The sequence below is a fragment of the Phalacrocorax aristotelis genome, chromosome 3, assembly GCF_949628215.1.
Source record: "Phalacrocorax aristotelis chromosome 3, bGulAri2.1, whole genome shotgun sequence".
Taxonomy (NCBI): Eukaryota; Metazoa; Chordata; class Aves; order Suliformes; family Phalacrocoracidae; genus Phalacrocorax; species Phalacrocorax aristotelis.
This window is the reverse complement of record NC_134278.1, coordinates 74490863-74511595: the sequence shown is the minus strand read 5'-3', so window position 1 is coordinate 74511595 and position 20733 is coordinate 74490863. Positions and strand designations below refer to the sequence as shown.

The 20733-nt window shown below is 40.2% G+C and overlaps 1 protein-coding gene across 6 annotated transcripts in view; it reads left to right on the top strand.

The window, feature by feature from the left end:
- UTRN (utrophin) overlaps nucleotides 1-20733 on the top strand; it is a 390409-nt gene that overhangs the window by 86632 nt on the left and 283044 nt on the right. For 5 of the 6 annotated variants that reach the window (XM_075088021.1, XM_075088020.1, XM_075088019.1 and 2 more), the window contains 12 exons: nucleotides 81-231; nucleotides 1700-1819; nucleotides 2454-2555; nucleotides 5716-5823; nucleotides 6384-6563; nucleotides 7877-8046; nucleotides 10380-10503; nucleotides 12252-12339; nucleotides 14294-14529; nucleotides 14802-14982; nucleotides 17606-17751; nucleotides 20487-20699. In XM_075088021.1, the coding sequence (XP_074944122.1) occupies nucleotides 81-231; nucleotides 1700-1819; nucleotides 2454-2555; nucleotides 5716-5823; nucleotides 6384-6563; nucleotides 7877-8046; nucleotides 10380-10503; nucleotides 12252-12339; nucleotides 14294-14529; nucleotides 14802-14982; nucleotides 17606-17751; nucleotides 20487-20699 (1819 nt within the window). Of the gene's footprint in view, nucleotides 1-80; nucleotides 232-1699; nucleotides 1820-2453; nucleotides 2556-5343; nucleotides 5387-5715; nucleotides 5824-6383; nucleotides 6564-7876; nucleotides 8047-10379; nucleotides 10504-12251; nucleotides 12340-14293; nucleotides 14530-14801; nucleotides 14983-17605; nucleotides 17752-20486; nucleotides 20700-20733 lie in introns of those variants that run through there. The other variant, XM_075088022.1, reaches the window with a different exon arrangement.

Genomic DNA, 20733 nt, shown 5'->3' with positions numbered 1-20733 from the left:
CTTTCTTACAGGAATTAGAACTTAGCCTCTTTCCTCGGGAAAACTGTTTCTGAAATAACTGCCTGTGCTTCCCCCTGCAGCCTGCATGACATGCTGATGGAGCTCCAGAAGCAGCAGTTGCAGCAGCTGTCCGACTGGCTGACAGTCACAGAAGAACGCATTCAGAAGATGGAATCTCAGCTCTTAGCGGAAGATTTGGAGTCCCTTCAAAAACAGCTGGAAGAACATAAAGTAAATCTCTTCGTCTGTTATATGGATACGTATGGGAGAAGTATTCAGATGTTGTACATTGGTGGGTTCCTTAGCTGAGAAATTTGATTGTCAGAAGTCATATGGCTGTGTGCTGAGGGGTTGAATTTGATGCTTGGAAAAGGATGATGGTGGGGTAGAAAGGAATTGGAAGTTTCTGGAAGTGCTTTCTTAACTGAGCACTTGAGCACTGATGACTATAGCAGAGACTGTTACCTTTGCTTCATGCAGGAAGCAAACCTGTAGAGGAAACTGTATTACCCTTACTCCATGCAGGAAATGAGGCCTCTCCAGGTAAATCATTGGTGTGAGGGACAGTATGAAATTTTACTGTGGACAAACTTGCCTTTAATAACTGGCAGGCATTGCTAAAGCATCCTTGAGACTTGCAGATTGAAATAATGCGGGAGGTAAAACCATCAGGAAGGACCTCCCAAGTCACTGATTACAGTGTCTGCTTCTACAGAGATCACATCCTAAGGGGGTGCATAGGCACTGCTCTCTGTGCACACGTTTTGGATGTGGTTTGTCTCTCAGTTAAGTTTCCGGATGGGAGTCCAGCAGTGTTTTGGTTGTGGTTTTTTTCCCTTTTTAAGGAGAAAGATGGCCTTTTGATACTTGTCATGGCTGTAGCTTTGGTTTTTGTACTCAGTGCTGAGGTTTGACCTTCTTCCCAGCATGGGACATACCTCACAGGGCAAGAACTGCAGAGTATTTTTAGTCTGTGTAATTTCCTGTCCCACATTTGCATTCTTTCCTCTGTCTTCAAAGTCTGGGGAGTTTGAGGCGTGTTGTTCGTGGAGTAGTTTAGGATATTCTGGGATGAAAAGTGATATTTACAGTACTATAAAGGCATATTGATCTTGCAGAGATATTTCAGAGCTAGGCTGTAACCATGGAATATGTTCTTCTCGAAGTTGTATGAATATTTAAGTCTATGGATTATTTCAAACTAATTGGAACTGTATGCTTTCTGCAGTTTTTGACTACTGTATTTGAACATGATGATCAGTTATAGCACTGATACAAGAATTATCGTCAACTATTAAAAGACAAATTTGTAGTGATTTTTCTTCTGTTTGGCATGCCCTATGATACTTGCTTATTAACAATAATAGCTTTTTGTAGAAACACTTAAGCTCACTTACCTGTAACAGAAGACATATAGAAAGTCAATGCAGTTATCATGATTCTCCTAGTGAAGTATGGTGCATACAGCTTAAAGCACTCCTTTGTGTTTTCCAACATTTTAACAGGATAGGTTTGGGTTCATTTCTAGCAGTCTTTTGCTTACATTTATTTAAAAGGTGCAGTGATTCCCAGTGGTAAAATCTGTGCTTAACTGTTGAATCTGAAGTACTTTGCTATAGTAGTTGTGTTAGCCACTGTGGCCAAAATAGCAGATTAGCAACTGTATTTGAAGTCGGTAACCTCAAATTTCTTCTTCTAGAGCCTGCAGAGTGACCTAGAGACAGAACAGGTGAAGGTAAACTCTCTAACGCACATGGTTGTCATTGTCGATGAAAGCAGTGGGGAAAGTGCAACAGCTCTTCTGGAGGAACAATTGCAGGTAAAAAGTTAGAGCTGCCTTCAACTGTAGTAGCAGGCACTTAAAAACTTTGCATATAACTGTTAATCAACATTTTCGTGTTTAAAGACAGCTTATCCTAGAGTGTAACTTAAAGTAATACTTTTTCAGTGACTTCAGCACTTCTGTAACGTATCCTTTCAGCAGTTTTTCATTAAAATGGGAAGATGCACAGTACAACTCATTTTACATAAGTATTCTTCATTAAGAAGCTAAAATCTGGGGAAAATATTTAAAGACCTAAGCACAATTTACCTAGGGAATATTGTGGGAAGCATTTTCCCATTTTCGTCAGAAGTTAGGCTGTAACCTAAAGTATAGCGACTGTGAAAGAGAATTTATTGAAACAGAATGCTACACGCTACATTGTTCACTCCTTTTGAAGCCAATAAAATAGCTCACTGACTTCAGCAAGAGCAGAGGTAAGGCCATAGGTGAATGCTCTTGAAAGTTTTAACCTCCAGCTTTTTGTGCAATACAACAATGGCTAGTACTGGCCTGGAGGTAGCTATAACGAAGAAAGAGGTTGTGAAGTAGGAATTACGCTTCTCAATATCTGATTTTTTGAGCTTCCTTGTGAAGCTTGCGAATGTTCATGAGTTTCCTGCTTTTGTAGAGGCTCGGTGAGCGGTGGACAGCAGTTTGTCGTTGGACTGAGGAACGACGAGTCAAGTTGCAAGAAATTCAGCTTTTGTGGCAGGAGCTGCTGGAAGAGCAGGTTAGTAGCTCTTCAGTTACCCAGAGTGACAGGTTGACTGGTGGAAGAAAAAACCGACCAACCAAAAAAACCCCAAACCCTTTAGTAGGGTTTAAGAGCTCTCAGGAAAAAGCCTTAAAACTAGGTTTTGTGGTATTGTTTGGGTTCCCAGCATTTCTTGAAAAGCAGAGTAGCTGTGCAGTGCAAGAGAAGTCTTTTCCAAAGTTTAGGAAAGATAGTTTATAACTCCTTATGGAATAACTTCCGAGGTAGCTTGCAAAATGGCCAAGAAGTAGGAATATTGAATCATAGAATGGTTTAGGTTGGCAGGGACCTTTAAAGGTCATCTAGTCCAACCCCGCTGCAGTGAGCAGGGATATCTTCAATGAGATCAGGATACTCAGAGCCCCATCCATCCTGGCCTTGAACGTTTCCAGGGATGGGGCATCTGCCACCTCTCTGGGCAACCTGTGCCAGTGTTCAACTACCCTCGTAATAAAAATTTTTTCCTTATATCCACTCTAAACCTACCCTCCTTTAGTAGTAGGTCGTATCCATGACAGCAAAATGACAATGAATCACTAATTATTTGGTGCCTTGATACATAAGATATATGTGCTTCCAACATGGATACATGTACACAATTGTGCAATCAACTAATCAATACTGTTTCCGAAATCAGCAACATCAAAGGTTTGGTCAATATAGCGAAGCATGCAGTTTCTCATTTTGCTGAGTTTAGGGAAACAGTTGAATTGTGAGGAAGATGGCATTGTGAGTTTTTTCTTGCCTTGATATTACACGTTTTACTTATTAAATGTATTGCTCAAACACAGATTAACTGATGGCATAAAAAATACTGTAGCACGACTACGTGTTAGGTTTGCATGCCTAGTGCTAGAGCTTGTTTTGTGTCTCAGCCCAAAATATTTGATGGCTTTTCCTTTGAAGGTTTTACTTAAATTGTTTTGTTTTCTTAAATGATGTTATTTATCTCTCTAAGCTATAGTTTGAATTCTGCACTACACACAGATTGTTTAGACATTTGAAAGAAGTAGAACAATGCTGATATAGCTGTTGCTATCAGTTACAGTGTGGTTTCTTTGACAGCGATGTTTTGTCTGCATTTTTTTGGGTTGCATATGTCTTTCTCCCTGACCTCGCTCGTATCTGTTTGCAATATATTGATAAGATGAATTCGCAGCTCATGTGAGCTTGGACCCAAGGTTCAGATTCTGGTTTATCCAATGTCAAGCATCTATTTTTATATCTATTTCTTCACAATACTGCATTGGTATATTTGTACGTACATACAGAAGATTGTGCACTAATGTTTTCTGTCAACTCTTGGGCAAGATAAGTCTGAGTTGAGAAATAAGGATTCTTCAAAAGTTCTTGCTCTGTAAGTCAAGGTACGGACTTCAAGTGCTCTCAGTTTTGACCCCATGTGAGGGTGTTTCTGTCCTCTTCCTCCCTTATATTTGAGTGTCATCTCCTGCTGGAGTTGTGTTGTGTTCAGCCTTTATTTTGTATGTAGTTATGTTGGTGTGTAAAAGTGGAAAAAAACTAATTGGTGTTTGTTTAATGTAGAATGTCAGCAAGTAATGAAGAAATAGAAGTTTGTTTTAGGTGGTTTAGATCAGCCTATATTTGTATTCGTTGTTCAACTCTGAACAATGCATTTATTACTAACACGTTTGAATTACAGTTCTCTGTCCTCAAGAGTTATCAAGTGACCTACAAAAATTATGATTTGGAAATACTTAAATACAAACACTTTAACACAAAAGTAACTAAAACGTTTAGGTACTATTTTCTGTTTTGCCCAGCCAGATGGAGAGATGAGCAGCAGTGATGCATCAGCCTTTTTGTGACTGCCTAGAAAATTTTTGGAAACCACATTGCCAAGTCAACACAATTCTTACCACTCAGGAAACAAATTCCTCAATCAGTGCCAGATATTTCTTAGCACTGTGATAATTATGTTTCAGTTTTCTAGGAGAATTATCTTTGCTGATTTAGCAGAAATTAATAGAATACATTGAAGGGCTTTAAGCTCCTCTTATGCATAAAATATGTTGGCTGGGACGCAAGCGTGATTTTCCCAGAGAGTATGTGGTGTTATAATTTTGTTCCTCAGTCTTGTGGTGTTTCCTCCACCATCGTATTTGGTGTCTGTATGTTTTGGTTTACACTGGCAATGTAAACTGCCTTAACCCTTTGGCCCAAAAGCTGCTGTAGTCAGTTCTGGGACAATGCCAAAAATATACAGCTAGGCTGAGGAGCCAAGTGGCTGTTGTAAAGCGTGTTGTTCAAAGAACAAAAAGGTCTGCCTTGCTGTATAATTTTATTTATTTACTTATGTTAAGCCAGAGGAGTAACAGCGTGCCAGTGGCTATGCAAGTGAGCTTGACAGAGAGCTGGGTGTTACAGTCTATGGAGGTGGCTGTGCAGCAGCTGCAGTATGTTGTAATGTAATATAAAATGTATAAAATCCATCCTGATACTTGATGCCAGTCATTGCTAGAGTTTCCACAGGAGTGCTGTGTAACTGAAGAGAAGTGACACAGGTTTCCTAGAAAAAAGTGGAAAAAGTTCAAGACCCCTGAGTTAGTACTATCCAGAGCAGACCACTCCAGCCTTCAGCAGTTAATGAGACAGTATTTGCTGAAGTTATTTTGCAACTGGAAGTAAGTACAGTAAACAGGGAGGTGACTGATTAATAGCTGAGTCTGACCGGTTGCCTGGACTAAAAGAGCTCTGAATTACCAGTGGTGTAGCCGTTACAAACATTTGCTCACAGAAGCTGGTTTTGAATCACAGGGGAAGAAGGGTGGAGAATGAAAGAAAGTGTACATATTCTGATATAATTTATATTAGAATTAAATATAGGTCCTATGTCAGCTTTATGGTGGATGCCTGGTTGCTATGAATAACTTGGGAGGGGGGGTTCTGATATATTGAGAAATGGATTTGTTGAAATTGTTTTGCTGGAAATTAGTTCTTTGATCTGATTTTTTTTGTCCCCTTTTATGTACTATTTTTGTTAATGCCAACTGCAATTCCTGCATATAAAGACTGCAGAACTGTGCTTTGAATGGAAACATCTTAAAGAAGGAATTGTCAATAGCTGTTTGACAAACTTGGTATATTCTTGTGCTGTTTTTCTTATGATCTGCAGTGCTTATTGAAAGCTTGGTTAACTGAGAAAGAAGAGGCTTTGAGTAAGGTCCAGACAAGCAACTTCAAGGATCAAACAGACTTGAGTGTGAATGTTCGAAAACTAGCAGTGAGTATCGCTATCCTGCCCTACCCTGTCAAGTCTCATAGACTAAATGAATGGCAAATTACCAGGTTGACCCCATTAGGAGCTGTGAATGCATGATGCTTTGGAAGCCAGGGTAATACTCTCCCCTTGCCAGATTTTCACTTGATTTTAAAAAAAATGCGTACAACTTGCTCCATGGCTATTCCAGGTTGGTGGTGTGCCAAACTTTGAAATGGCTATCCTGAGTTTTTGACAGGGTTTGGAGTTTATTGCAGGCCGCCAGTGTTTTCCAAAGTGTAGGCTTGCGGTTTTTATATTTTAATACATTGGTGCAGCCTGTACCTGAACGAACAATTTTGTAACTGTTACTCAAGAGATACTGCTGACTGCTCCAGGAGCTGTTTCAGGGATGTACTCTTTTTAAGAGTGTCTGTTAGTGTTTTTGTTATACAAGAGAACTGTTTTGAAACCTATGATGCATCTGGCTCAGGTAGCAGACTTTTCCCCCCGCCCCCAGAATTAAAAGCTAAGGGGTGGCAGAATACTTGGTGTCATCTTTTAATGTTTTCTTTTAACTTCAGATTTTGAAAGAGGACATGGGTATGAAACGGCAAACACTAGACCAGCTGAATGAGCTAGGTCAGGATGTGGCCCAGATCCTTGGGAATGGGAGAACATCTGCTAAAATCGATCAGGATCAAGAAGAACTAACTCAGAGGTGGGACAGTTTGGTGCAGAAGCTAGAGGATTACTCTAACCAGGTACTTAAAGCTTTGTTACTCTTTAGCTGTTTAGATGTCTGTATGTACGCAAACCTCATTGATATTGTCAGCAAAATAGCCCAGGCAAGCTCTTGGCATCAGGCTAGGGAGGTAGGTGAGTGCTTTCACATGGGGCTGACTTTATCTGCTGACAAAGCTGTCTGCATTTCTTGGTCTTCAAAACCCCAAGTTGTTAACCTGACTAGTACTATTACTCCTTTCTCACACAGATTAAGCCTCATTTTTCTGATGAGTAAAGCAGGCTTGCCATGTATTATCAATCAATGCAAATGCCTTTAAACATTATAAGAGTGCTGGGACTGGATTAAATCTGATACTAAAAGAAAACAAAGACAAAGCCCAAAACCCAGAATAGATAAATAAATGGGAGTCATACAAGCTTTTATGCTCTGTGAGTATGATTTCTCATCTGTTGAAAATAGAGTAGTTGTTTGTTTGCTATGTAATGATGATAGCCAAGCTGGATTGTTAAATGTTTATTTTAGTATTTTGAGTGCTTGGTAATGTTTTTATTTACAGAACTCCTGCTGGCTTCTGTGAGAATTTTGTTTGACAGTTTTATGACTCATATGTTCCTTTTTATGATATTAAAATGTTATTATGGTGAAGGCTGTGGCACTGATTCATGATCCATTTAGTGTATAGTGAATGAGTTGTGCAGTCAGAGTAGAGGTCCATTTTAGCCATGTGGCTTTAATTTGTTCTTGTGTTTGAGTCAAAGCACTGGAGAGTGCCAAATCCTGTCTTCATCCATTTGCTCCCCCTAAATATCAAGCACATACTTAGAACTTACAGGTTGATACCCATGGGACTTACTTTATAACTCGTTAAAGAGTGTGGAAGGTTTCTATCGACCTAAGTGAGTTTTTAGGTCAAATCCACTGTGTATTATTAGCTCTTTCTGAGATTTGGGCTTGGTTTTATGGGGTATGAGTATAAAATATAGCAGTGTCTGTTAATAAACCCAATGGAGATTGGTTGTTTCTGTAAACCAAGCAATTATAAAAGAAGATAAGCATTATATCTATTTTGTAGATTCTTAGTTCACTTGGACTGGCATGGAATTCCAGTTGAACTTAGAATTTTGAAGCATGGTTTGCATCTGTAAAATGAGAAAAATGACACTTCTCTGGAGCGCATCTATGATAAAGGTGCTTCATGATGGCTAGATGTGGTCATTTGTAGGAGTGAATGAATGGGCTTTTGACTGATGGATGAAAGGAACTACGCAAAAGCAATTTAGTTTGTATTAGAAATGGCATTTAACCCTTCTGCTAAATTATTTTGTATAGGTAACTCAAGCTGTAGGAAGCGTAGGGATGTCACAGGTTTCACAGAAGACTGCTGCTGAAACACCACCATTGAAGGAACAGGTAGCGGTTAAACAATCCAGACAGGAGTTGCCCCCACCGCCACCCCCAAAGAAAAGGCAAATCCCAGGGGACAGTGAAGCAAAGAAGAAGTAAGTATATGTCACTGCCATTTTCCCTTTCTCACTAGACACTGCATAGACCCATGTCTCTTGGTCTTGGCTTTTGACTCTTCTGTCTTGCAAGTGAGGAGAATTTAAGTTCCAGTTGTGAGGTTGAGTTTCGGGACCGGGAAGGAAATATTGTGTACAGCTTTGTTTTCAGAGCAGCAGAAAGCCTGCAGCTTCCACTGATTTCAAAGGGAAATGAGTGGTGTTTCTCAAAAAAAGCAGGTCTTCAGTCCTTTGTACCTCAGTTCTTTTGCTGAAAGATAGAATTAATTATATTGACTTTCTTTTGGAAAAACATCTTCTCATCTTTGGTTAAAAAGTGTTGTGAAAGTGACAAGTATTTTGATTTATTATTTATTTAGTATCTCTATAAAATATATGGGAGAAGTGGGAGAAATTGCACAAAAAAAGGCTCAGAAACCTATTCTATCTCCCGGGTGTTTATTAATAAGAACAATATTACAGTGATGTCTCCTTTCACAAGTATATCTGGAGTGGCTGACTGATTTGCATGTATAGAATCATAGAATGATTTGGGTTGGAAGGACCTTTGAAGACCATCTAGTTCCAACCACCCTGCTGTGGGCAGGGACACCTTCCACTAGACCAGGTTGCCCAAAGCCCCATCCAGCATGGCTTTGATCACTGTCAGGGGTGAGGGGGGCATCTACAACTTCTCTGGGCAGCCTGTTCCGGTGCCTCACCACCCTCAGAGTGAAGAATTTCTTCCTTATATCTAACTTATATGTAACTTAAATATACCCTTTTTCAGTTTAAAACCATTACTCCTCATCCCATCACTACATTCCCTGATGAATACCTCCCCATCTCTCCTGTACACCCCTTTTAAGTACTTGAAGGCTGCTATAAGGTCTCCCTGGAGCTTTGTCGTCTTTAGGCTAAACAGTACTTAATAACACGTGTTGCAGTGCCTTTATTAAATAGCATACCTAAAACTAAAGGAATGGTTTCAAGATAAATCAAGAAGGTAAATTATGTGTGCTCATCATTTCGCTTTTTGTGCTTGCCTGAGAAAATGTGCATTTCTTTGAGGTGTCACTAGTTTAACCCTTTAGTAGGTCATTTAGGGAGAGGATAGACGGCTGCATCAAGAGCAGGGAGTTGCTGTGCTGCATGGTGTGTGTTCGCACAGTGAAGAATTGTTCTCCTCATTTTTCTGGAGGAGGAATGGAGGTTTAAAGGGGTGAGGAACTTGCCCAAACCCTCTCGAGGACCCTGGTCAGACCCTCTGAGCCCTGGCTGGGGGTGGTGTGTACATATGGGTGTCCCAGGGCAGTAGCACAGTTGGCAGCCCGTCTGTCCCTTCGCTCTGTCTCTCTCATGGGATGTAGAAACTATTTTAGATTCTGAAAGCAAAAGTGATCTGATCTGTGTTCTTTCTTCCTAGAGTTCAAACTGTATTAAGGACAGTCAGTTAAAATAGGTTGAACTATCTGATCTTTTGCCTGATTCCAGTTACTTATGTTGAAAACAAAAAATGGTTAGTAAATAGAATTTTGCAGGTTTTCCCATGAAAACTTTGAGTAACTGACAGTGAATTCTCCATTTGTTGGTAGGCTGTTACTCCATATTAGGATTTACACTATGTTAAGTAATATAACTGTAATGTGGTCTGTACAGTATCTCTATCCTTCTCTCAAGGTCTGTGTGGTATTGGTTAATTTGGGAGTTGGGGTTTTTTGTTTGTTTTTTTTGTTTGGTGGTGGCGGGTTGCAGCTTAGAGGTCTTAGGCATAAGTTATGTTAGTATAGATATGTCCAACTGTAGCCAAGAATCTTAAGCTATAAGCTAATCTTTAGTCAGCTAAGCATTCAGAAATGTTCGTCCACTGTCACTGCCTTGAGTGCTGAAGCTGCTAACTTTTCCTTCAGACTAAAGAGTGTTGCAGATTTTTACACAGTCTAGAATGCTAATTCTTATTTGTCTTGTTCCTGAAGTTTAGGTTACTGCTTTCAAAATACTCATCATTGAGAGATCTTTTGTGACATATTAAAAAAAACAGAAATAGTTTGCATGAAAATATGTAACAAAAAAATTTAAAAATTGCTCCCAAAGGGTAATGCCATGGACATAATTTTTACTATGGCAGGTTTTTGAAAGTCTATCTGTCTTACTGCCTGTGAGTAGTAGTATGAGAAACATGAATCTTGTATGCAGCCTTGCTCTTTTGTATTGAGTAATGTGCTGAGCTTTAAGACTTCTGGTTCTTTAGACAAAGTGACTGAATAGGTAAAAATGACAAAAAAAAAACCAAACCAAAAAACCCACCAAAATTGTCTGATCTTTTAAACCAGGTTTGAGGCTGAAAGTGCTGAGCTCCTGAACTGGATTTCAAAATCAAAATCTGCCATTCAGGCCACAGACATCAAAGAGTACAAGAAGATGAGAGAGACTTCAAACATGAAAGAAAAGTTGAAGGTAAAATGGGGAGGTAGTGTGTGTTCCGGTGAATGGTATATTTTGTCTCTAAGCTGGCTGTCAGCTGGAGGTGTGGGCTGATCCACATGCTTCATGGGGATTAAGTCCTTTAGTTTCAGATCTGGACATACATGGAAATTTCTGTCCAGCTGTACACAAACTTGCTGGTGTCAGGTTGCACAATCCACAGGAAATGTTAAAAACATGTATTACTGATGTTTCTTTTGGAGATCTGATAAATGTCTGTCTTCAGGATTTCTATCTTTTCAACTAAGCAGCATATTTTGACTTCATGTTTCACAGTTGGAGATGGACTTGATTGACACCACTTCTATAATTTTGGCAGAGATGAACTGGTGGGCTGCTCAGAGGCCCCTTGAATCATGCTGGGACACTCTGCACACACTGTACCACCCAGGGTCCAAAGTGGTCCGTTGTTACAATGTTTGGACACATTGTTCACTCTATTAATTTTGGAGAAACTTGATAGTTACAACTCATGTATAGTATTACTGACTTGAAAGACAGAATACATAATTTTGCAGGACCCTGAAGCCAGGAGCCATGAAATAACCATTTTATCTTCTGTTCCTTCTGCTTCAGGAATGTATTCTTGTCTTTTTTGCTCCTTGAGCATGCTTTGTTAATGAAGGCTTAGTGGTGCCTTAGCAGGACTTGAACCTACTTTTGAAGTCAAATACAATACTTACAAGTATCTGTAAGGAGACTCCTTCTCAATGCTATAGTCTAAAATGGTGCCAATAGGAAAATTTGGAATGGCAGTACTGTTGGAAATAAAAACCAAAACAACCCTCCTAATAGTTTATTTATAGGTCTTTGTGAATGTTTGTAGCTCTTTATAAAACAGGCTCCACAATGAACGCCAGGTTCCCATGAACAGCACTGGTTTTAAACGATTTGGCTCTAAGTGGGTAGGACAGTGTTTGTTCTTCCCAACTGTGCAAATAAATACATGCTGCTTCTGAATTTACTGTAGCAAGTCTAAACCAGAGTAATGATCTCAGACATAAGTTTCAAAAAGATTTAAATTTGAAGATACTTTGTAATCTCAGAGGATATTGAAGTTGTGGCCTTCTAGCCAAGGAACCGGTCTTTCCTCCGTGGATGTGCTCTGTGTCTTGGCTCACACAGGAGCATTGACCCACATGTATGCCTTGAGGGAGGAACTTGTTCCTCTAAAAATATTGGTAGTCACATAAGGTTTCCCTCACCATTTCTTTATGAAGGAGAGCGAAGCACTAGAGTTTGAATGTGGATTATTAACATGCTATAGTTCTTGCTAAATGGACTTCTAGGGAACAGGTGGTTGTTCCCTTCTACTGGAAATCTCAGCAGAGACTGTAGAGGCAAAGGGATTGTTTAAAGTATTTTTTTCTACTGATTCATATTAAATATGAATTTTGATCAGACTTTTTGATCACAAGTGACTTGTTTTAGCTGGTGTCCCAGCATTTCACATAGGAGGATCATCAACCCTTTTAACAATATTTTTTCATGGAGGTGGTGTTCTAGTCCTTGGCTTGCCTGGTACTTGTGAGAGCTGTCTCCTTTTGCATTTGTTTTCTGAACAAACAGTTCTAACGTACATCTTAGAGGGTGCTGTAGCCAAGAAAAATTGAATGTATTTTGGGTAGTAGTGGGAAAATATGTGTGTTACCTGGGGGCAGGGGTGGAAGTCAAGAAAAATGACTCTGTGAACCTGTATTCTTTTGGGGTTTACTTTGTAGGTGATTGAAAAAGAAAGGGTTGAAAAAAGCCAAAAGTTAGATGAACTGAAACGAAGTGGACACATTCTTTTGGATCAAACGGGAAAGGGTAAGCAACTTGAACATTTTTCTGTTCTGTGATTTTTAGTCAGATGAGTTGCTAGGAAATAATACTGAAACATACTATTTCCAGTTACATATCACAATATATTCCTTCCCTCTCCCTCTATTTTCTTTCCTTCAGACACACTGGTCATTGTTACTGTTACTAGTTGTTGATATGTGGTTTTTTCTATTAAAGCTTATAGAAAAGCAATATTAATATTCTTAATGTGTGAGTTCATTTGCAACCTTTTAAGAGTAGTTGTTATTGACATAGAAATATTTTCTTAAAATGGCTGTTACATACTTTTGGGGGAAGGAGTTGGTTTAATTTTAAATTGTGTGGAGATTTTAAGTATAAACTTTTAACATGTAAGAACCTTAAAGTGGAAGTTTTGAAACCAAATTTAGGCTTGATAAATGTGTGTATATCTCTCTTTATTAATAGTTTTCTCTACTTCTGTAAAAGCTGTCAGTATATTTTGATGATACAGTCACAATTTATGGCTCAAAGGCAAGAGCAAAGCCTACATGCTTGAGAAAGTGATTGATTGTCAATTAAAACACTTATCCCTGGAAGCTTATAATTAACATCAGTGAAAGCTGGATCTTCAAGCCTTGCCAAAAATCTTGTTTCATAATATGATGAAACTCCATCAGTGAAATGTGATTTTCTCCATAAAAGAGCTGTTCATATCACCCAGAGACAGTCTTTTAGATGTGCTATGCACTTGGCTCCTGGTGAAGTTGCTACGACTGGTAGCATTCGCATAGGTAAAAGGATGGTATCGCTGTCCTGCACACTGACCAGCATCTGTTTTGGAAAGTGCTGATTTCTATCGGATTTCCCAGCCATCACATTTTTTTTTCCACCCAGACCCTTTGCCCGATGCCCCAGTCTGTTAAGCGTCTCCAGTCCTCCCCTCCTTGCCTACTACAGCTGAAGTTTTTTACAGTGGGTTCCACTGCCCTGAAGCTGATGGCTGGAAGCCACTGATTTGACCTGGAGTTTGGGTTCTAAAATCTTGTAGCTGTTCCTTGTCTTCAGACCTGGACAAAGATCCTCCCTCCCTGTCTCTCTCTTTTATAAACTCCTCCAGCTGTGATAGGCCATGGCTATGAAACCAGTATCTATTGAGCATAATGAGAAATGCATAGTTCAAAACCTGGTTATTTTCTATAGATCCCAAAATTTAAGATGGCAAACACTTAGGAAGCAATTCTGTATCTTACTTTTTGCCAATACAAACCAATCTACAGTCTCTGGCTTTGTTATGGTCTGCTAGTATGTTTTGTCCAGCTCAGAATGACAGCCCTTCTCTCCAAAACTAGGCCCAGCTACACCTATGTGGAATAATGCACAGCACTGGTGTGCATATGTATACAGTCATTTCTATCTTGGGGCATGTACTGATCATTATGTGCATGCTCCTCTTATGTGGGTGGTTCCAGCTGCTGTGCTCCTGTATTGTAGATGCGCCAAGTGTGTGGCCAGTGTGTGAAGCACAGGGAGGATCTATGGAGCAGAACCTTCAAGTGCCCTTGAGAAGGTGGCTGGCTGCCCTAGACCAGAGCACTGGGCTCCACTTATGCTAAAGCGGTGCAGCCAACAGAGCCCTCCATGTGAATCTCTTCCTTATACCCTGGTCTAAATGACAGAACTGTTAAGATTCAATGAGCCAAATATCCTCATAAAAAGAAGGTGGTACCTTGAAAGAGAATCTGCGTCAGAAACTTGCAGTGGCGAGTGGAATATCTCACTCGTCATCTCACTATTAATGTGGAAATAAAAAGCTGAAACACACTTAGTAATGAGTACAGTTTTATGGACAGTGGACTTGGAATCAAAGCATTTTGCATGTTAATGCAATTGTGCACCTGTATCTGAGGAGAGGAAAGGCTAACCACCTGTTAATCAGAATGTGTTGTGCTTAATATAACAATTTATATGCTCTTTTTAGAGGGACTTTCTACAGTGGATATAAGAAGTGTGGTAGAGAAAATATTGTCTGGATGGAAAGATGTGGTTCAACATCTGGAAGAAACGGCCAGAAAGATAAAGTACCAGGAAGATATAAATGCTTATTTTAAGGAAATAAGTGAGCTTGAAAAGACTCTAATTGAGAAGGATGGATGGCTTAAAAATGATGCTACTTCAGCATCCCAGCCCTCAGCAGTCCGGAAAGACTTATGTGAGGTAAGTCTGGCAAAACTTGTTAATTTTGATTGGAAGCTGTTAGGAACACAGAATACCCCAGAGTTGCTTAGCCTAGTCAGTAATAATCTAACTTAATTTCTGAGGCATCCAGGGCACTGGATTTGATGGGAAGATTTTGGTGCCTGTGTCACAGCAATACTTCAACAATGTTACCCTAGTAATGTTTAGGAGCTGTGCTGCAGTAGCTTACTAAAATCCTTGTGTTGACAAGGCAAGTGTGAGATTTGGTTTCTGGTTTTAACCTTTCCCAGCGGGAGTTAACTCATCTTGTAAGCCTGAGTCCACGGCTGGAACACCTGAAAGCCACCTGCAAGGCACTCACCTCTCAGCCCATGCCTCCAGACTTCATTCAGGAGAGCTTGAATGGTTTTCTTGATCACTTCAAGCTGACTCGTCAGAAACTAGAGGAATGTCACCAGCAGCTGAAGAAAGGTAAATATATATATATTTTTTAACATAACCCCTTCTGATACTTACGTTCTGATTTTTCTTTAATTGTTCCTGTTTTGAGTTGATTGAAAAGTCACTGAATTCTGGTAGAGTTTTCCTACTGATTCTGGGAGGTTTTGGGTCAGGCTGACAAGTGTTTTATTCACCTGAAAGAATTTTCACATGAACTCCTCTGTGCACACTATAAAATATATTGTTCCATGGTGTTAAAAGTCATTATGCAAGGATGCAACATTCCTGAAACTACATTTGAGGAATTATCCACCTTAAATATGTTTTGCTAATATAGTCTGAAAAGCTGTTTGTCTCTGGCACTTACACAAATAAATAATAATGCTGGAAATGAAAAATGGAAGATTAAGAGAACCTTGTAAAATTGAAGTGTGCATGTGAAATTTATCCTTTTTCACAGATTTGAGCACATTAGTCATACATAATTCCTTCTGGAAATTTCATCTTTGAAGTGATTGGGAATCTGGCTTGCTTTTAGGGCACTTTATACTTAGGTTTTTGTTGCATTAAAAATTTCATTATGAGCATTCAAACCAGTCATGCTGGCTTTTAAAGGATTTTAAATGTAGTGCCCAAAACATGTAGCTCTGATATTTTACAGCTGAATAGCAAGAGCACAGGCATATAAGGAGATTTTTTCTTAGTTTTCATTTTGAGGAATACAAGAAAGATTTTTGCGAATGGCCCCAAATGGAGGAGCATTATCGCTTTATTTGGTGTGTAATAAAAATAGGGTCAATTACTAACTTGTTAGGCTGTCTATATAATGTGTTGCACAACACCTGCATGCTTTGATTATATGCATGCAGAAAACTATGAATAATGTGTCTGCCTGCCACGCTCAAATTACAGGGTGTGCTTTCATTCTTACTGCGAGGAATGATTATTTTATGACTGTTCTGAGTTCATGTACTTTCAATTAATTTTATTGGTATTGTGTATTTTGCTAATTTTTACATGATATGACAAAAATACCCCTTATTCTTTCATGCTACACATCACTTGAGGTGGTGTTAGTATATTTGAACCAGTTATTACTTGGTAAAAACAACTTATATCATAATATGTTAAATTTGTGTATTCTTGCATTATGATTTCTCTGCAGATCGTGTATTACTAAAGAACAGAGGGAAATGTCAGTTCAGGTTCTCAGCTGTTTGTTTACAGCACCGTTTTAATCGCTGTAAAGTAAAAGAACTTCCAGAGCTGTATAATGGGGAGAAACAACTAGTGGTGACACCTGAGCATTTGTGAACTTGGCAGGCTTTGACTGCCAGCTCCTTCCATGGCTCTTCTTTGAGCCTCTGAAAATTCCCTAATAGAGGGCTACTCAGCCCCATCCCTACAGGCATTTTTTAATGGGAATTGACAAAAAACTTAAGTCACAATGGGAGGCTATTTTGACTATTTTATTTTCCTTTAGGATTTGCTGTAGTTCAGTGTCAGCACACCTATTTGCTTTTACTGAATTCTGTTTTCTCTCCTACCAGTAAATTGATCCTGGCTTTTGGAGAAGAGGAAAACAGATAACCGATTCTCTCTAGAAATGTTGGGTCATTCCTTAGTTTATAAATGGTTTGACAGTTCTGACAGTAACCTGGGGAGTCAGAACAAGGCTTAGATTAAGTTTCACTTGTGGCAGTGATGAAGTGTCGTAGCAATCCAGGGCCAGAGAATGTGCTTAGCACAGTACGGCTCCTACAGCCGAAATCCTGTTTGTCTGAAAACCTCAGATGTAGAAAACTGCTTTCTGAAATGCCAGAGTAAGGTGCTGCCTCCCGCCTGGGATTCCACAGAGGGCTGCTCGAACAAAATCTGAGATGCAGTCAAAGATTGCAAGCAGATACTCCATCCAAACTTTAATTCTCTTTTCAGTCTTCCCAGACAGTGTCTCTGATCCGACAGCAGGCTGAAAGATGCTGTTTTTCTATATTTGTGTGTATATAGAAAACTGAAAAAATGCTCCAAACCCTAATACTACACTAATATTTTATGTATGTGTGTTTATACATAAGCTAGTATTTTATATATATAGTTACTATAGTGTGTTTAACTTCATATGTAATAGATGACTCCTATATACACTATACTTTATATTCTATATATAGTAGATATTGGTGTGTTTGCATATAAAGAGTAGCCCTGTCTAAAACTTATTTTAAAATGAAAAATACTAAACTGTGGGGATTTAGGCATGCAAAAGCCCAAGTACTAATGATTCCACCACCGTACTCACCCTAAGAGATTTACGTGCTTAAGTGTGTAAGAAAATTCTAAAAATAGGATTGAGTTTTTAAATTTATTTTTTGGGGGGTGGTGGTGGTGAGATGTTATATAAATAGGTGTTATATAGAATATAATAAATATATTGCATATGTTTAATACTTTTTTAAAGGAAAGAAACATTACCATCAGCAGAAGAGTTTTTTTAGTGCTTGGAGGGTCTCGGCAGGGTTCACTGTACAAGTATATATCACATGATTTCTTGTTTGTAAATTATTCTGATAGCTTTGTGTTTACATCTCTTAATTTGGGTCCCTTGTCTATTCCTTTGCCTTGTATTATATTCCATTACTCTTCTCCACGATTCCAGAGACAGAAAGCCAGCCGAGCCAGGACTACGTGGACTCCCTGCGGCGGCTGAAGGACGTGCTGAGCGAGCTGGAGTGCAAGCAGCCGTCCATCGCCAGCGGGCTGAGTGACCCCAGTAAAGTTGAGAAGGCCCTGCAGCAGGCAAAGGTAACTCTCCACTTTTGCACTGGAGCAAGGGAGTTGCTTGACCAGCTACTGTCATCTTCCTTTCTCCTACCTTGTTTTTAGTGGGGTAACTAAAATGTTCCTCAGAGGGAAGTCGATTAGGGAGCAGTCTGTGGAAGTGGCCTCTCGGGGTTGCTTGCTTGAAAGCTGGATCACCACAGGCTGCTGAGGGACGTGTCCAGGTGAGGGTTGGGTATCTCCGAGACTGCAGACTTCACAGCTTCTCTTGCTGCCTGTGCCAGGAGACGAGGCCAAGAGACCTGGGGCTGCTGAGCGGGGGGAGGGCTCTGATGGACCTCCTCTGGAGCACTGCAGTGCCTCAGACCACCTTGGCAGCCTCCCCAGGCTCTCCCCAGGGTGCCTGTGTTTCCTGTGCTGAGGAGCCCCAAAATGGTTGTCAGGGTCCCACAAGCACCTCCTTCCTAGGAGCTTGGTTGGATCGGGTGGGTGACCTGATCCAAGGTCTGCTCCTTTGCCGCTGAGCGTGGCTGTGAGGAAAGCCAGGAGCCGGGGCCTGCCCTTTCCTCCCCTGGGGTTTGCCTCTCAGCGCTCCCTGCTTGAGCTGCACGGCAGCTGCCAGCAGCCATGCCCGTGCCCAGCCTGCTCAGGCGTGCTGGCCTGGGGAGGCCGTGTCCCTTGTCCCTGCCCCGCGGCAGCGCAGGCTCCCTGACCCTGCCTCCGCCCTCCCGCTGAGGCTGTGGCGTGCAGGTTTGTGGTCCTCTCTTTCAAGCACTGGGTATAGCCTACCCAGACGTGGGGTGCCTGCTTAAACAATCTCTGAGGTTCAGCTGTTGAACAAATCCATCCTGCTTGACTGCTGTGAAAGAGTAACTGTAGCCCTGTGGCATCCAGATTGCCTTTCAAAGGGAAACAGTGCTTGCAAGCCATAAAAGTAGTCGATGCACAAATTTTGTCCAGTAGAAATGGTATTTTATTTTGTATTATGAGCCTATAAAGGCTATTTAAAGAAAATCTATGGGTGACAGTTGCTTTGTAAATATTGGTTACTGGGGCAGGGCTGGAGTTAGGAGAGAGAATTATGCATCTCCAGTCCTTTTTTTGATTTTTTTTTTAATTAAAAAAACATAGCTAAATACTTCCTGTCCCCTCCACTGTCTCACTTTGCTTTTGTGGAATCATGCTTAATTCAGAAACATGTATTTTTCCCTGTGTGGTGACATAAAAGAGCTGCAGGTGACTTTGGAGGAACTCTTGAACTCTAGTTGGTGGGCTGGGAGAGGCAGTGTCTGTCTTTCCTTGTCTATTCAGTAGACAGTGATCAAATATGTATTTTTAAAAGCTCGGTATTGCTGCTTCAAAAAAGAAAGCACTAGATTAAAAAAAGATGGAGTTCTCTGGTTTTCTCTTTTAATGTTGCTTCTGTATTGTTTAAAGTTGGCAGAGATTTTCTTGTCCATCTGCTGGCTGAATTGCAACGGTGTTTAGTCTTTGGAGGCGTGTCTTTTTCCTCCTTCTGCCTGAATCCCTCCTCCCTTTTTTCTTCAGAGACTAATTAGCTTGAAAGGACATACCATGCCAGTGTGGGAGCTTTAAAGAATGTGATGGGAGATGGGAACAAACTGTAGATGATGAGCTGCTTGTGGACCTGGGACTGTCCAGCTCCTTCTGCACTGTAGCAGGCACTGCTAAGTGCTTCAGGCATAGACCCAAGCCAGGGACTGACTCAGTCTGTGGCCCCCTGCAAAGAAAGCTCTTGTTTGTGGGAAGATATATCCCTCTTCCCAGTCTCATTGCTACCTCGCTACCTATCTTTTTAGAGGAAATGGTACACTTCATCCTGTTTATTTCCTGTAAACACAAAGTAAAATTGAACATAAACATATCAAAGAGGATTCTTCCTCAGTAAAACACAGTAAAACACATGCAAACGCACCCCACATGTACACATTAAATGTATATACTAGCAAAGTAGTAATGGTTTCATGTGTTCATTCCAGATTTCTCTCTCAAGCACATTTTAAGCAGGATAACCAGAACAACCATTTTAATGAAGTGGCAGCATTTCTTCGTGTCTTGGCTTATACCTTCAGCTGTTAATTTTCCTTAATATTAGGAATTAGCTATTCCAGCTCAAGTGACTCTTCAGATCAGCAATGCCATAGTGAATGTATTTAGATTGTGTCCTCGCTGTATTCGAGCTGGATGAGTAGCTTTCAAAACTCAAGTATCCAGAGCTTTCATTGCAGCTAGATGTTATAATAATTTTACTTTATGAAACTCGGAAAGACATATTCAGCCTGTTTGTGTGGGCTTTGTTTGTTTTCTTTCTAAGGAAATATATATATATATCTGTGGAGGGAACGAAGAAAAAAACCTGAGGTCCTGGTATGTCTACATTGTGGTTTCTTTTGCGACTGCGGTGTAGAGTAGCCATTGCTTTGCTTACTTGAGTGCCAGTACTGCACAGCACAGGGGAGTCATAGGTGCCTGGGTGTGTTTAGCTATGTGGCCAAGCTTTACAGCCCATTCTGTAATATCTGCTACTGTTCCAGTAGAGCAAGCTGCAGCTTTTACTGCTTAAAGGGTTGTTTGGATGTATCTGCTGCAATAACTGAGGTAACTGGAATATCACTCTTCACTGAATCTGTGCTCTGTACAGCAAAACCTTTGATGTACTTGTACTTGTATGTAGGTGTGTACCTGTTGTATGGCAGATACTGGAAGCGCATATATATATATTTTTTTCTCCTTTGTAGACTCTTTATGAGACACTGGAAGCCCAAAAACCCAGGCTGGATAAACTTGCTGAAGAAACAAAGGCTTTGGAGAAACATGCTGCTTTGGATATAAAAAATGTCTACACGCAAGAGTTCAAGCATGTGCAGGGACACTGGGACAAGTTAAAGCTCAAGATTTCCAAAGATGTTAAACTATTGGAGGAAATTACATCCAAGTTGAGAATATTTGAGGTAAAATGAAAGGATTTTTTTTGTTACACAACTC